Source organism: Halichoerus grypus, chromosome X (assembly GCF_964656455.1).
Source record: "Halichoerus grypus chromosome X, mHalGry1.hap1.1, whole genome shotgun sequence".
NCBI classification, from domain to species: domain Eukaryota; kingdom Metazoa; phylum Chordata; class Mammalia; order Carnivora; family Phocidae; genus Halichoerus; species Halichoerus grypus.
The window spans coordinates 123,365,803-123,382,553 of NC_135727.1; the positions used below are offsets into that span (position 1 = coordinate 123,365,803).

General features: G+C 40.9%; 2 protein-coding genes and 1 pseudogene across 11 annotated transcripts in view; 2 read left to right on the plus strand and 1 right to left on the minus strand.

The window, feature by feature from the left end:
• Positions 1-16,751, minus strand: part of FRMPD4 (FERM and PDZ domain containing 4) — an 829,477-nt gene that overhangs the window by 445,911 nt on the left and 366,815 nt on the right. The gene's annotated exons all lie outside the window — the stretch shown is intronic.
• LOC144380573 (DNA-directed RNA polymerases I, II, and III subunit RPABC4 pseudogene) lies at positions 3,516-3,859 on the plus strand (annotated as a pseudogene).
• LOC118522931 (E3 ubiquitin-protein ligase Siah1-like) lies at positions 7,961-8,794 on the plus strand. The gene has a single exon (XM_036072285.1). The coding sequence runs from the start codon at positions 7,961-7,963 to the stop codon at positions 8,792-8,794; it is 834 nt and encodes a 277-aa protein (XP_035928178.1).

Genomic DNA, 16,751 nt, shown 5'->3' on the forward strand with positions numbered 1-16,751 from the left:
TTAAAAGAGTAGTTGCCCCACCTCTCATACCATTGGTATTTCGGAAGAAAATTCTAAGGACCATAAATATTAGGAAATACATAATGATATACTTTCATTGTCTCACCAGTTTCTGGAAATTTGGGTCAAGTCATTACCCCTCTGCAAAAATAAACTTTCAAAAAGATTTTTCAAAAACAGGAGAATGGTGGAGCGCCTGGGTGGCTCCGATGGTTAAGCGTCTGCCTTCAGCTCAGGGCATGATCTCAGGGTCCTGGGATCAAGCCCCATATCAGGCTCCTGGCTCAGCGAGGAGTCTGCTTCTCCCTCTCCCTCTGCCTCTCTCCCCTGCTCATATTCCCTCCCTCCCTCTCTCTATCTCTCTCTCTTGTCACATGAATAAAAAAAAAACTAAAAAACAAACAAACAAAAAAACAGGAGAATGGTTTTTCCCTCTTGATTTTAATTTTAAGAGTAAATGATGTCTTGATTCAACTATCAATTTACAGGAAATACAAAGAACAAAGAAACTTGGTAAGCCCTGCCATGGAATTGCATCAGCAAACTCCAGAATGAGTAGAAATTCTACAGGATAAATGACCCAGTTTCTTAAAAAAAAACAAAACAAAAAACACACATTATAAGGAAAAAAGAGAGAGATGAGGAAACCTATAGATTAAAAGAAACTTTAGAGGCATATCAATCACCTATAATGGGTAGACCTTATTTGGATTCTCATTCAAATGAACAAGTTACAAAAAAGTACTTGAAACAATTCTACTTAGAAACAAACAAAAACCAAGAGGACTGTTGAGAACTAGATCAGGGTAAGTAAAAAACCTCAAGGAGAAAGCAGTAGTAGAAAATATTTTATGGAAAATTTTCCAGAAATCCTCAAGGTTAATATCTAAATGTAGCCTCTTTTGGAATTTAGCAAGTATGAAACTCATAATACAAAAAGTACCTAAAATATGTTGGCACCAAGAACTGAAATAGAATTTAATTGGCAATGTCTTCATAAACCTTCCTCCCCATAAATATGGAAGATATTTGTTCAAATGCTAAGAGCACTCCTAAAACAGCAAGACTGATTGCCAAAATCAAATACGGTATGAAATGATCCTTTTCTGGCAGACATTTCATTTATGATCAGGATGAATGGAGCATGTCTGAACACACCGCTTCATCTATTTTTTGACACAGCTGCAAAGCAAATACGAAAAACAGAACATATGCTAGAAAACTCTGATCTATACACTGGGAAAATGATGCAAAAATGTATTTCTTAGATGTAAAGACAAACTTCTAAAAATAATTTTTATTCTATCAGTCTATTATTATTAGAAGAAAAACTACCTAAGAAATGTCCACATATATATTCATTTTAGGAAATAAATTTAAACCCTTGTTCTTCTTTTGTGTAGATCAAAATTTCTCAGCCTCGGCACTATTCACATTTGGGGCCAGGTAATTCTTTGTTGTGGGGCTGCCCTGCCCTGTGTATGGTAGGATGTGTACTAGCATCCCTGGCCTTTACTTTCTAGATGCCAGGAGCAATACCCGTGTGCCCATTGTCACAACCCAAAAGGTCTCCAGGAATGGCCAAGTGTGGCCATTCTAACAACCAAGAGAAATAAATATCTGTCAACACTGCAATAAGCTAGGACCTCCAGACTTACAGAAACAGATGAGATTTCCTAAGCCATGACCATGACAAGGTAATGGTCTTCAGATTTCTTTTTTTTTTTTAAGATTTTATTTATTTATTTGACAGACAGAGACACACAGCGAGAGCAGGAACACAAGCAGGGGGAGTGGGAGAGGGAGAAGCAGGCTTCCCGCTGAGCAGGGAGCCCGACACGGGGCTCGATGCCAGGACCCTGGGATCATGACCTGAGCCGAAGGCAGACGCTTAACGACTGAGCCACCCAGGCACCCCTGGTCTTCAGATTTCTAACGTATATATCTAAGCTCGTTGTCAAGCATTCTTTCTGATCAGATTGGTACATATTTAATTTGGGAGTTATTTCAGGCTCCAGCAGTACCAGTCAGTAAAAACCAAAACTTCCTCAAAAATGTGGATTTCATTTCATTTATAGAAAAACATATCGGCAAGACAAGGGCAGTGTCTCAAATGCATTTCAGAAAAAAAAAAAATACTCATAAAGTGCCCAAAAAGATGACTGGAAATGCTCCTTTTCCTTTATTTTACTTTTTCTCATTTCTTAAAAACTATTTGCTCAGGGGTGCCTGGGTGGCTCAGCCACTTAAGTGTCTGACTCTTAATCTTGGCTTAGGTTATGATCTCAAGCCCCGTGTCAAGGCTTCACACTCAGTGGGAATCCCGCTTGAGATGTACTCTCCCTCTGCCCCTCCCCCCACAAGGGCTCACGCGGCTCTCTCTCCAAAATAAAAATAAATAAATCTGTAAAAAATATATATTTGCTTAGGATTCAGATTATTTTTTTAAGATTTTATTTTTAAGTAATCTCTACATCCAATGTGCGGCTCAAATCTACAACCAAGATTGAGTCCCATGCTCCACTTCAGCCAGCCAGGTACCCCAGGATTCATGATTTAAATTTAAAGCACTTTTCCAATGAAATTATTTCAAATAATATATAAATTATTTCAAATAATATATACAATATGCAAATTATATACAAATATATAAAGTAACAATTCCAATGAAATAATTTCTTCATTGCAAATTTTTCATTGTAATTTTTAATAGAAAAATATAGAAGATATATCCGTGAAGGGTTTTTTTTCTTTTTTGGTGCCAAATTTTCAGATGCAAAAATTACTTTTGAATTATCTCTCATTTCTACTTGCTTCTGATTTTTTTTAAACTTAGTTTTCTTAACTTCACTATATCATTTTTATAGTAGGATTATAAAAGTATACGTACATGAGGGCGCCTGGGTGGCTCAGTTGGTTAAGCGACTGCCTTCAGCTCAGGTCATGATCCTGGAGTCCCAGGATCGAGTCCCACATCGGGCTCCCTGCTCAGCGGGGAGTCTGCTTCTCCCTCTGACCCTCCCCCGTCTCATGCTCTCTCTATCTCATTCTCTCTCTCAAATAAATAAATAAAATCTTTAAAAAAAAAAAAAGTATACGTACATGAGTTGTGGATACATGGTTGTATATTGTATCATTCTTCAGACTTGAACCACATTTTAAAAATATCTTTACTGAGTTATTTAAATAAAAGAATTTAAAATAAACATGTACACATCTACTCTTAGTGCCATAGTTTTTAGCACTTATTGATGCCATAGTTTTTCTTCTTGTTTGTCTATATCTGATAAAAAGCCATGGTCCTTCTATGACTCTACTCTGACTTTCAAATATAGGTGTTCAGTAATGGCTCTAGATAAAATACAATACTGGATAAAAAGAACAATACTGAATACTGGATATAAAATACTACACTGAAATCTAAACACTGTCCTTTAATTTATACTTACTTTCATAATTACTGATGGTTTAATCTTCTAAAGCAGCTTAGTAGTACTAGTTACCTCATTAGTTATGCATGCCAAAATTTTTTTCCCTTTTTTCTGGTATAGAGAAAGCATGAATTTTAATATCTAAAAAAAGTCTTAGAGAGCGAGAGTCAGAATCTGTTTAGAAGCCCAGAGTGCGAAGTTTCTCCGGGCTACATGGGTAGGGAATTAGCTGGTGGGGATTTGGAGAGACTATCAATGGACACCTGGAAGGATGTTCAAGCCCCAAAGCAACAGCCAGTGGTAGAGGTGCAGAGAATGTCACCCGAGAAATGAAATAAAATCCAGGGATCCAATCACATGCAGAGATGTGCATGCAGAATTATGTACTTTTAAGGACTAAAAGATTGGTGGTTTTTGATGCTCGATGAAACAGAGAATTCAGAGGATTATCTTCGCTTGTATTTGGATTTGCCATTAATGTTGTATAGCTTTAAAAAAAAATAAAGATTTTATTTATTTACTTGAGAGAGAGAGAGAGAGAAAGAGAGAGCAGAGGGAGAGGGAGAAGCAGACCCCCGCTGAGCAGGGAGCCAGATGCAGGGCTCTATCCCAGGACCCGGAGCGGGAGGCAGATGCTTAACTGACTGAGCCACCCAGGCGCCCAATATTGTATAGCTGTTTTTTTTAAAGATTTTATTTATTTATTTTAGAGAGAGAGGGGAGGGGCAGCAGGAGAGAGAGAACCTCAAGCAGATTCCACGATGAGCCTGCAGCCTGATGCAGGGCTTGATCTCCCGACCCCGAGATCATGACCTGGGTGGAAATCAAGAGTCGGACACTTAACGGACTGAGCCCCCCAGGCACCCCTATTGTACAGCTTCTGATTTGTGTGCTTATCTTTATGATTACAACTACGCACCCATGATTTCATTTTAAAATCCATCTTGTATTTAGCATCTATTAATAGTTTATAAAAAGGAAACGCTTTTGCTCAATTAAAAAAACTTTAAATAAAAATAAAGAAGTTCAGTTACCTGATGGTCAAAAACCAGATTACCTAAAATCTTCAGTAACCCTGGCCCCTATTTTGGTGGAAGGTCTCTCTTCCCACAGCAAAGGCATGGGGAAAGTCAGCTGCTATTAACTACAATTAAATTTAGTCTGTAAAAGGAGAGAATATTTCATCCTCTCTTTTCTCCTTGCTTTACCCTAATTTGTCCTTCAAGTCAGAACATATTATTTCATTCTCAAAGCCATTACCATCCTTATCGTCCCAAAGGGATGTGTAGTACCGAGCACATTTGGGCTCTCAATGGTCACCATTTGATTGACTAAATTCCACACTCTGATGCTGCACCCCTTTCCCAGCTTCCATTGTAGGGGAGGACAGTGTTTGCAGATGGAATGGCAATATAGGGATGTTAAAAGAACCCATTCAAACTCCTCCTATGTGTTATTAAGTCTGGTGTTTAGCAAGAGCACACAAAGGAAGAATGAATGAGTGAATCACAAGCAAATAATCAAAATCAGATAACAAGTTACTCTGCAGATGGCATTTCAAACAAGAATAGGGATGAATTCCCAGGAGTTTGATTAAAACTAAATGGAGAGGTTGGTTTTATTCCTGGTTTCTAGCTCTTCCCCAAGCAGTGTCCAATCCATTAGCAAGTTGTTAGCATGTTTTGTGGTTTGTTTTTTTTTCTCTTCCCAACTTTGTAATTGCTACTCCATTGCTTGGTCTGGTTTTCTAACACCCAATCCCACTGCTCCTAAAAGTGTTTTATATATATATAATTGCATTTTAAATTAAAGTGAATTATTTTAATTTTGTTTTGGATATTTCTTAACACCCCTGGAGATGGCTGGCAACATTCCAGGAGGCTGCAAATCAGTCACCAAAAAGTGCAGTAGGAGGAAAACCAAGAGTGTTGTTGAGTAGAATCATCTCTCAGTGGTATTTATGCACGTCTCTGCTCAAGCCAGAGCAAACGCTCAACAACCTGCTATATAACTTGTCTCGAACACTGGGTCATTTCTCACCTTCAGAATTGACTTTGGCTCATTTTGTAATTAATCTGTACTTCGAAGGTTCTAATGTAAGTTTTATATTGTAAAATGCCAACACAGCGATCTATCTTTAGCATGGTGCTCACACTCTCTTTGTCTCTTTACATGCACACATACACCCTCACATTCAGCCCTGATGTTAAAAGTATTCTCTGCCTAGCTCAGCTAGCTATGAAATCTACCAGTCCATTCTTGCGCATACTGATTCTTTTGCTGAACGCCATGGGGCCATTTACAAGCTTAAATAAGGGAAGCACACATGTGCAGGAGCCAGCTAAGAAATAAATTAGTCAAGTATTTCATTTCCCACTGGATTATACAGAAGGAGAAAAATCAGAAGATAGTCACTTGGAAGAGGCAATTTAATCCACCAATATTTGAATAGTTGCTACAGTTCAAGAACTGTGTAAGCTATGTGGCAATGCAAAATGAATACAGCACAAGTCCTGCCTTCAAGAAGTTTCCCTGCCTTGTCTACATGGCCCACAGTTGTCTCTCTCCATTTCCAAATCTACCCCTGATCCTGGTCCTACTCTACCTGGCTCCAGCCACTGACTGCCTTCCCTGGAAGTTTCAGTAAAACCACATTGCTTACAGGTGCAAGCCAACTGCACACACTTGAACCTGGACTTCCCATTCAGTAACTTCACTGTTCACTCCCACTCATCACAGTGACCTCTGTGTCTGAGTCCTGAACTACAGTAGGAATAAATAATGGTTTTTGAAAAAAATGAAAGAAAATAATCCCATGGTGGGACATGGTTAGGGCTATGGTTATACAAAAAAATGACCAAATCAGAGTTTCAGGAAGCTTCAAACATAGCTCTCCAAATAGGGAGGGTTGACAGATAAAATATAGAATACCCAGTTAAATTTGAATCTCAGATAAACAATGAATATATTTTAGTATAAGTACATCCCAAATACTGCATGAGACATATTCCTACTAAAAAGAGAAGCTGTTCTTTGTTTACCTGAAATTCAAATTTAACTGAGCATCTTTCGTATTTTTATTTGTTAAATCTGACAACCTTACAAATATACCATTTTGAGAATGATTTGGGTTAAGGTATCTCAGTTTTGAATTAAAAGTAGTCCCTAGGAGGGTCACACCCTCATATCAATTGTTTTATTTTTTAAAGTTTTATATAACTAATCTCTACCCCCAACGTGGGGCTCCAACTCACCCCGAGGTTAAGAGTGGCACGCCCTGGGCACCTGGGTGGCTCAGTCGTTAAGCGTCTGCCTTCGGCTCAGGTCAAGATCCCAGGAGCGTGGGATCGAGCCCCGCATCGGGCTCCCTGTTCAGCGGGGAGTCTGCTTCTCCCTCTGCCTGCCACTCCCCCTGCTTGTGTTCCCTCTCTCTCTGACAAATAAATAAATAAATTCTTTAAAAAAAAAAAAAAAAGAGTGGCATGCCCTTCCAGCTGAGCCAGCCAGGGGCCCCTCCTCATATCAATTATTTTAAACAGTCCTTACCACGCATTAATGGCCTCAGAAAACTGGATTTGTGGTCGCCAGGCTGGCTCAGTCTGTGGAGCGTGCGACTCTTGATCTTGGGGTTGTGAGTTCAAGCCCCACGTTGGGTGCAGAGATTACCTAAATAAGTAAATATTCTTTTAAAAAAGAAAACTGGATTTGTGAGCAGGAACAAGAGATAGCGTAGGAGAATTTAGAGCCTGAAGCATTTATATCTTTAGTACTTCTTGACTACGTAGAATTTAGGATTATAAAACACATTCAGAGCCCCGCCCCCCCGGGCTGCCGGCGCGCGGGGCCCTACCTTCCGGGCTGCAGCCGCAGCGTGTGCCATTTATGCGGGGTGCGAGGCGGCCGCCAGAACCGCGCCGAACGACGGCGGCCGCAGCGCGCTGCGGGGCGCGCTCTCGGGCATCGGGGGCGGGCACTGCGGGGCGCGCTCTTGAGCGTCGGGGGCGGGCACTGCGGGGCGCGCTCTCGAGCGTCTGAGGCGACCGTTGAAAGGCGCGCTCTCGAGCGTCTGAGACGACCGTTGAAAGGCGCGCTCTCGAGCGCCTCAGGCGACCGTTGAAAGGCGCGCTCTCGAGCGCCTCAGGCGACCGTTGAAAGGCGCGCTCTCGAGCGTTTGACGCGACCGTTGAAAGGCGCGCTCTCCAGCGTCTGACGCGACCGTTGAAAGGCGCGCTCTCCAGCGTCTGACGCGACCGTTGAAAGGCGCGCTCTCCAGCGTCTGACGCGACCGTTGCCAGGTGCGCTCTCGAGCGTCTGACGCGACTATTGAAAGGCGCGTTCTAGAGCGCCGGAGGCGACCGTTGAGGGGCAACACTCGAGAGGCGGCGGCGGCCCAGGGTGTCCCGTCGGTGCCGGTGCCGGCTCGGGGAAGAGGCGCTGGCGCTGCCAGCGGTGGCAAGGGTTGGCGGCGGAGACGACGGAGCGTGTCTGGGCCACGACCGGGGTCTGAGGCGCACTGTCCACCCCCAGAAATGAAGCGCCAGACTTCATCAGGAACCTCAAAGCGTTCGTCCCAGGGGCTGCCCGTCCTGGCTGGCACGACTGCGTCCAACACTGACCTGGCAAGTCTTTTTGAGTGTCCGGTCTGCTTTGACTACGTGTTACCACCCATTCTTCAGTGTCATAGTGGCCATCTTGTGTGTACCACCTGTCGCCCGAAGCTCAAGTGTTGTCCGACCTGCCGGGGCCCTCTGGCATCCATTCGCAACTTAGCTATGGAGAAGGTGGCCAGTTCCGTACTGTTCCCGTGTAAACACGTCTCGTACGGATGTGAATTAACTCTGCCACACGCAGATAAAATAACCCACGAGAAGCTCTGTGAGTTTAGGCCTTACCTGTGCCCGTGTCCTGGGGCATTCTGTAAATGGCAAGGCCCTGTGGATGCCGTCATGCCCCATCTGATGCATCAGCACGACTCCATCACGTCCCTAAAGGGAGAAGATATCGTGTTCCTGGCTACCGACATTAACCTCCCCGGGGCCGTGGACTGGGTGATGACGCAGTCCTGTTTTGGCGTTCATTTCTTACTAGTTTTGGAGAAGCAAGAGAAGTACAACGGTCACCAGCAGTTCTTCGCGATCGTCCAGCTGATAGGAACACAAAAGCAAGCTGAAAAGTTCGCCTATCGTCTTGAGCTCAACAGTCCCAGGCGGCGGCTGACTTGGGAAGCGACCCCGCGCTCCATTCACGACGGAATCGCCACAGTCATCATGAACAGTGACTGCTTAGTCTTTGATACCAGCGTTGCACAGTTTTTTGCGGAAAACGGCAACTTGGGCATCAGTGTAACCATTTCCACGTGTTGAAATGGCAAGCCCGCGTTTTCTGGCCACTGTTTAAAACCATTGCGGTCAATTTCAGAGAATACGGCACCCATTTTTGTCTGTCAACCTGAAAGTTTTGATAGGTCTAGACGCATGAGGCCAATAAAAGGAAAAGCTGTTAAATACAGAAAACAGTTGCATGTAGTAACGCTAATATATTTAAAAATACGTCGACAGTAAACCACTTAAAATATACATATAGGTGTATATATATATACACACACACCCAACATAGGCATCTCTTGTATTAAGAAAGGAAGCTTTGTTAAATAATTCTGAATTTGTGTTGCAGATTGGGTGTACTGTTGAAAAATACTGGGTTTTGTCTGTGTGCCCGACAGTTGGGTGTGTGTGTGTGTGTGTGTGTGTGTGTGTGTGTGTGTGGTTTGTTTTTTTCCTTTAACCAACAAGCCATGTTGAGTGGTCTTGGACCACTGCTTTTCCCCTTTGTGGGTGGGTCAGTACATAGTGCTGCTGTGTGTGTGTATTTGCTAATTTTTATTAATTCTAGTTTTTCATTAAATTTGACTTTCTTCTCTGTAGTTCAGGTTTTTCCTCACTTTTTTTTTTGGTGACTTTTTTAAAGTTAGTGTCTTTCTGATATGCATAGTTGTTTATGGTAAAGCTTATACATAGGTGTTCAATACATATTTCCTTTTCTCCCATTAATCAGTTTATTAGAAATATTTTAGGCAGCAGCTCTTTCTGCCCATGGGCCCTGTCCCTGTGTTTTAATGAAACCACCATTTTGCACCAAAAAAGAAAAAAGAAAAGAAGAAAAAGAAAAAACAAAACCCCCCAAAAAACAACAAAAAAACAAAACCAAAACCAAAAAACAAAAACAAAAAAACAAAAAAAAGACAACCAAAAAACAGAAAAAAGAAAAAACCAAAAAACAAAAAAAAAACAAAAAGAATAAAAACCAAAAAAACAAAAAACAAAAAACAAAAGAAAAAAGAAAAAAGAAAAGAAAAAACAAAAACAAAAGAAAAAAACAAAAAAAGAAAAAAAAGGAAAAAGAAAAAAAAAGGAAAAGAAAAAAGAAAAAAATAGAAATATTTTACATTCAACTCTTTTGAGAAGATATGAGTTCCAGAAAGGAAAGGTAACAGCAGAAGAATTATCAGAAGCTATTTAAAGCAGCTGTAAGATGGTCTCTGTCTATCTGTCTGTCTCTCTCTCTTTTTCTCCAGTTGAGTCATACCTTTGAACTTATTCTTTGACAGGTTAGGGAATACTGTTTTTTTTTTAATTCCAGAAAAGAAAATCTGGTGGGTTTTTTTTCTTCCAAATATCTTAGACAAATCACATGTTTAAAATTTGTTTTTGGGATGCCTGGGTGGCTCAGTAGGTTAAGCATTCAGCTCAGGTCATGATCCCAGCATCCTGGGATTGAGTCCTGCATCGGGATCCAGTCCTGCATCGGGGTCCAGTCCTGCATCGGGATCCAGTCCTGCATCGGGGTCCAGTCCTGCATCGGGGTCCAGTCCTGCATCGGGATCCAGTCCTGCATCAGGCTCCTTGCTCAGCAGGGAGCCTGCTTCTCCCTCTGCCTGCTGTTCCCCCTGCTCGTACTCTCACTCTCTCTCCCTCCCTCCCTCTCTCTCTAGAAATAAATAAAATCTTTTAAAAAATAAAATAAAATTTGTTTTTGTATTTATTGGTTTTGCAGAAGAAGGCATCGTCTTACACAGTATTTGTAATCAAAAGCAAATCATTTGTTTAAAAAAAGGCAATTTGCAAAAAAATGTTTTTGTTCTTTTATAATTCTCATTAAAAGAATATCTGGCAAATTAAAAAAAAAAACCACATTCAGAAAGTAAAAATGGGCCACTGAAAGTAAAATAGGAGAGACTGGGAAACAATGGAGAATTTTGGTGAGGGTCCTGGTAGTGGCTGGGGTCCTGTTGAATATTATTTCTGGGTTTACATGGACTCCCTGCAACTTGTGAAATTGCATTCTTCTTTCTGCAGGAAACCTGGACTTAACTTCATACAGAATTTGAATGGCCTGTGCACTCACTTATACCTCCTACTATACCGTTAGCTCCATGAAGGCAAGGAATCTTTCATTGTGGTGTCCCAGAGCCCAGCTCAGCCCTGATTCTATGGTGGGTGAGCATAAATATTTACTCCCTCTTGTGGTTGACTGAGTTGATAGGTCTGGATTTAATTCAAAGGCTGCACAGCTCAACATAATCTAGTTCACAGATGATTCCAACATTGTTCCCTTCCTGCCCCAATCCCACCCAACAGGGGTGTTTGCCAATCTAATCTCCCTATGTTCCCTTGGGTACCAAAGTATCAGAAAGGAGAGAGAAGCAGAAAAAAAAAAAAAAAGGCAGATCTACTCCCCTGTGACCGTCTTCAATGGGTTTTCCTCTCGTTATTCTCTCTCCTTTGACTTAGGCTGGGTCCTTATGGGTGACCATACATCTCTGTTTGCTTGGAACAACTCTGGTTTATGTCTGTTGTCCCACGGTAATTATTAATGGCCCTCCTTTTACTCTCAGAAATGCCCTGGGTTAGATGGTCATCCCACTCACAACACTCAAGAACTCATGTTAAGTAGGAAGGTGCTATAGAAATAACCAAAAGAGCACACAAATGTTTGTCCTCAGAATGGCCATGACAAAGACATTCACGCTGGTTAATCAGTGCTCTACTCAAGAACGAGAAACCAGAATTAACAAGACTCATAAGATGGGGAGTACTGGGGTTTTTAATCTCATCTGTTGGCTCCCAATGCCGGTGAAAAGCCTAGCTGCACAGAATAATCATTTAGGCTCCAGGAGCTTTCAAAGCATACAGAATCACATTCCTCCCCCTACACTAGGAGGCTCTTATCTAGCAAATCTGGGTAGGGCTAAGAAATCTACATTTTTTTTAAAGTTCACCCAAATGAGTCTTCCAGAAACTGAGGCTCATAAATATTAAGTAAGGTTCTACGGCGGCCTCAAGATTGAAACAGAAACCTCCCTATCTCCCTGACTTGAATGCATGATAAAACAGAAAAGGGAAATACGTTACTGGGGGATAAAACTTATCCACAACACAATTGTAGCCACTGTGACATTAATCACAATATCCCATGTGATTATGTGATAGCTCCTGACAGAATACCTCCTACCAATTCCACCAGCTTGGTTTTATCTCACTTCCTGTTTAAGAGAGAACTTCAAAATGAGCAGCGGTCATGCATAAAGTTTGATAGATGATTTATGCAAACAAGAGATAAAAAAACTAATTTATCTTCCACTAAACATAATGAAAAACACCCAATAAATCCACCAATTGATCAAGCTTTCTAAGCATGAAAACCAAGGCTAGTCTCCAAGTCTTAACTACATTCTTAATATTTTACCTGGCAACAAAGACAACATCATAAAAACCCCACACAGACCCAAGAAAAAAAGACAGTCTTATCCAATGGTGACCAACCTTGTGTCCCACAAAGTCAAGGAATTCACAAATGACTGTCAACCAAGTTTTAATATTCCATAAACCTGTTGTAAAAATGGGAATGTACCCCAATAAGGCAGCTCAAGCTCTGTGAAAGGCCAAACATGTTTGCCCTTCACCAGAATCCTATCAACTCCATGTGGTAACTGGTTTCTTAAAAGCTCAGATGAACTTCTCGTGTCACTATCGGAAATTCTAGATCATGTCTGGTGGATTAGAGCTTCTCACTAGTGAGGACTGCAATGCAGTGCCAGGATTGAAAGAGTTTAAGTTTGTAACTGACCTTAGTTAGATACAAGCAACAAGTATAACAACAGGTATTGCTGAAAAGCTCTTAAATAACCTGGAAGTTTCCTGTATTATTTATTACTACTTCAGCTGTGACAGTGCTATCATGTTACCATAAAGCAGTTTCTGCAATGCGCTCTCCCAAACATTGGTGCCATGAGATTTTCGTGAATGTTATGCAAAAAGAGGATCCTGTGATCAGGTGAATTTAGCAAAAGTCGGTTTAAACAAAGTTCAAGAGCATCCTTAAAGGCAGGATAACTAAGAGTCTGAATACACAGGCACCCCCCAGACACCGATCTTTTCATTTAATGCTGACAACATCCCTAGGAGGTCGTAAGTACCATTCCAACCCAGGCTGGCTGATGCCATAGGTAATGCACGGGCCCACCACCCCACATGCACTGAACCCGAGGACAGCACACCACTTCAGCCCAGCCAGGTTTCATCTTCATTTGCCATTCCTCTCGCTTACGTCATTATACTATCTTCGCTGTCCACACCTGTAAAAGGGAGCTTGCTTGTGAAATGCTACAGGATGCTCTCATTCCGGGCCAGAGAGCGAGGCTCTTTCTTGTCCACATGTCTTCAGGTAACACTACTCCAGAGAATCCCACCCATTGAAATGTTGCTAGCTAGCTCTGCATAAAAGCCCAGCTGCTGTCACAAAGCTACACCTGAGTTATCTTTGTTGTTGTTCCATTCTCAGTTAAGCTATGGAAATCAAAAGGCAGGAGGGCAGGAAAGACTTTCCATTCAGACCTGAATTACATCAGGATTTTAGAGCACGCAGAGCCCTTAGAGAAAGTTGCTACTGATTAAATATTAGCTTCACCATTATGTAAAGTGCCATCAGGATGGCCATCTATCCTTCCTTAGTTTTGGTTAAACAATTTTGGGCCAATTTATGACAAACAGTGAGGCAGGTCTGCCCTCATCTTATTTGCCATAATCGCTCCTTCTATTTCCTCTTCCCTTGGGTACATTAGTGCTCACTTATACACACAAACTTGCTGTTAATAAAAATGATTTATGTGCCAAGTAAGATTTTATTCCTTCCATCAAATGTTTACTTAAGGAGGCTTTATTGCATAAAATACTATCCTTACTCAGTGCACAAACAGATTTATCTTTCTAAACTCATTTCCTTTCTTTCCATACTTCAAATCTTAAAACTGTTGTGGGGATTTTATTTAGCAATAGAATTCTAACTTAGCATATTGTTTGTTTCATATATAGGATCTTTAAGAAAGGAGAAGTTATTACTGTTAGAGGCTTGCAAACTGGCACAGCTGCTTTCTCAAGATGTACACAAAGGATGGTTTATTCAAAGACTATCTCTGCTACAGCAGGGCCTATACAGATTGGAAATGGACATTTCCTAACTGGTACGAATTTAGAAAACAAAGAGGTAATACATATTAAAATGAATTTAAAAACTTATGTCCTTTATGCCAGTAATACTATTCATAGATATTCATCCTAGGGGAGTAATTCCAAGTAAGCAAAATAAAAACTCTCTCAACAGAGGAGCAAACTAAATCACAAAAGGCATTTGCAGTCCCCCACTTGCCAACAGAGACTTTTGGATAAAGATCAGAAGGAAACACAAGAAAGGAAATTATGTCGCTGTCAGGATGGTGAAGAAACAGGATACACAGATGACCCTTACACAACACGGGTTTGAACTGCACGGGGCCACTTACACATGGATTTTTTTTTTTTTTTTAGTAAATACAGTACTGTGAATATATTTTCTCTTCCTTATGATTTTAATAACATTTTCTTCTCTCTAGCTTATTTTAAGAATACAGTATATAATATATATCACATACAAAATAGTGTTAATTGGCTGTCTGGTCATTGGTAAGTCTTCTCGTCAACAGTAGGCTATTAAATTTTGGGGGGCAGTCCACAGTTGTAAACAAGGGCGTCTGATTGGCTTAGTCAGTGGAGTATGCGACTCTTGATCTCAGGGTTGTGAGTTCTAGTCCATACTAAGACTTCTATTCTATGCCCGTGTACATAGTCACTTTATTCGTAATAGGTAATTACTGAAAACAATTCAATTGTCCAATATCTGGTGAATCAACAAAATGTAGTACATTCCTACAATAGAATACCACTAAGCAATAAAAAGGAACAAAACACTCATATGTGAAACAACATAGTTGACCACCAAGTGTTTAATGAGTAAGCTTAAGGGTTTCACAAAGATAAGAAAGACAACTACCAATTTCAAATGTCAAAGAGCTATGGTTAAGAAAGAAAGCAAAGTGGAGAAATTTATCTTGTGATCTAAAGACACAACTAGTGCATACCTGGACATTCTTCAGGAGCCCAGAACCCATCAGGATTAATGTTCATTCCCATAAAATTAATATGGTATTCGGGACATGTTTGACAAACGAGTTGTCCCTAGAAATTCACATTATTTTACCTTTTCTAAATTGCCAGCCATCCACAACTCCATCTAATAGTATTCAAGTAATCATTAACATAAATATATATCTATTTGGGAATGAATTTAATTTCTAAAGAAAATTAAACAAAAGATAAAAAAAGAAGAATTAAGTTATAAAGTATGTAAGCTTTTGGGGCGCCTGGCTGGCTCAGTCAGTGGAGCATGCGACTCTTGATCCTGGGTACAGAGATTACTTAAAAATAAAATCTTTAAATAAGAAAGAAGCAAAGCAAGCAAGCAAGGTTTTATTTAATCTGTCACACCCATAGATAAGCATAGAAAGTATCATTATTTGGACCATGAGATTCCATTCTAGATTATAAACTTAACTATAATGGAGAAAATATTACGTTAACCACCCTGATTCACTTCCTGGAAACAAAGGACACATTTCCCAGTACCCTTTGCAGTTAGGCTGAGGTCCACATGTCCTCGTTCTGACCAATGAAATGTGACAGAAAGAGATTTAAGCTACTTCTAAACCTTGGGCGGCTGGGTGGCTCAGTCGATTGGGCATCTGCCTTCAGCTTGGGTCATGATCCTGGGTTCCTGGGATCAAGCCCCACGTTTGGCTCCCTGCTCAGTGGGGAGCCTGCTTCTCCCTCTCCCTCTGCTGCTCCCCCTGCTTGTACTTTCTCTCAAGCTCTCGATCAAATAAATGGAATCTTAAAAAAAAAAAAAAAAAGCTACTTCTAAACCTGAACTCTGAAAAATCCTATATATTAGGGGTGCCTGGCTGGTTCAGTCAGTGGAGACTCTTGATCTCGGCGTTGTGGGTCGAACCCCACATTGGGTGTAGAGATTACTGAAAAAACAAAAGAAAATGTTAAAAAAAATAAAAATCCTATGTGTTAGCTACACTTACTGGGGATGGGGGTGGATAAAAGACTGGAAAAGGAAACAAAAGGTGTGTTTTAAGCTTTGTTTCTTAATCTGGTTAGTTAAAAGGTGTGCTCAGTTGTAAAAATCCATTTAGCTGCACACTCATGATGGTGCTTCTCTCTGTATGTTTGTTATAGTTCAATAACAAACTTATGGAACATGATTTTCCATGCCTCTTCCCCTTCCATGGCCACATCGGACACCACACGTTTTTGTTAAGCAAGTTGCACGACAGACGCAGTCCCAGTAGAGCGCCTAGGCTAACGTCATCTACTTGGTCACAGTCCGCCTCCACAGAGGGCGTGGTACCAAGGAATACTAGTACTAGTGGCCTTTAAGATGCAACCATAAAGCTTTATGACAGTATTTCTAAAACAATGGTGCATGGACCATTGTATCAGAAGCATCCGGGCTGTTTGATTAAAATTCAGATATTCCACAGCAGAATTTCTAAGAAGGATCAATGGGAAGCCGATTTTCTTAATACTGAGTTCCCCAGGTGATTATTATGCATACAAAAACTTGAGAACTATTATTATAGTGTGATGACAAAAGTCACAATAGCTGACAAATACTAAACTATTGTTTTAATACCCTTAAGTAAGGGTATTAAAAATATAAGGCTTACCCTTTGTCTCAGTGGATTAAGGCATGAGTGTCAGCTCCTCCTCGTTACAGAATCATAGATAAAAACCCTTGATTGAGCACAAAAGAGCTAGATGCTAAATGCAGCTCTACTCTAATTCTCGGTATGAGCCAGGTGAACTCACCCACATTGTGGCCGATGCAGGTTCTTCATCTGCAAAATTTGAAGAGCTGCCCTAGGATCTATGGTTTCAAAAG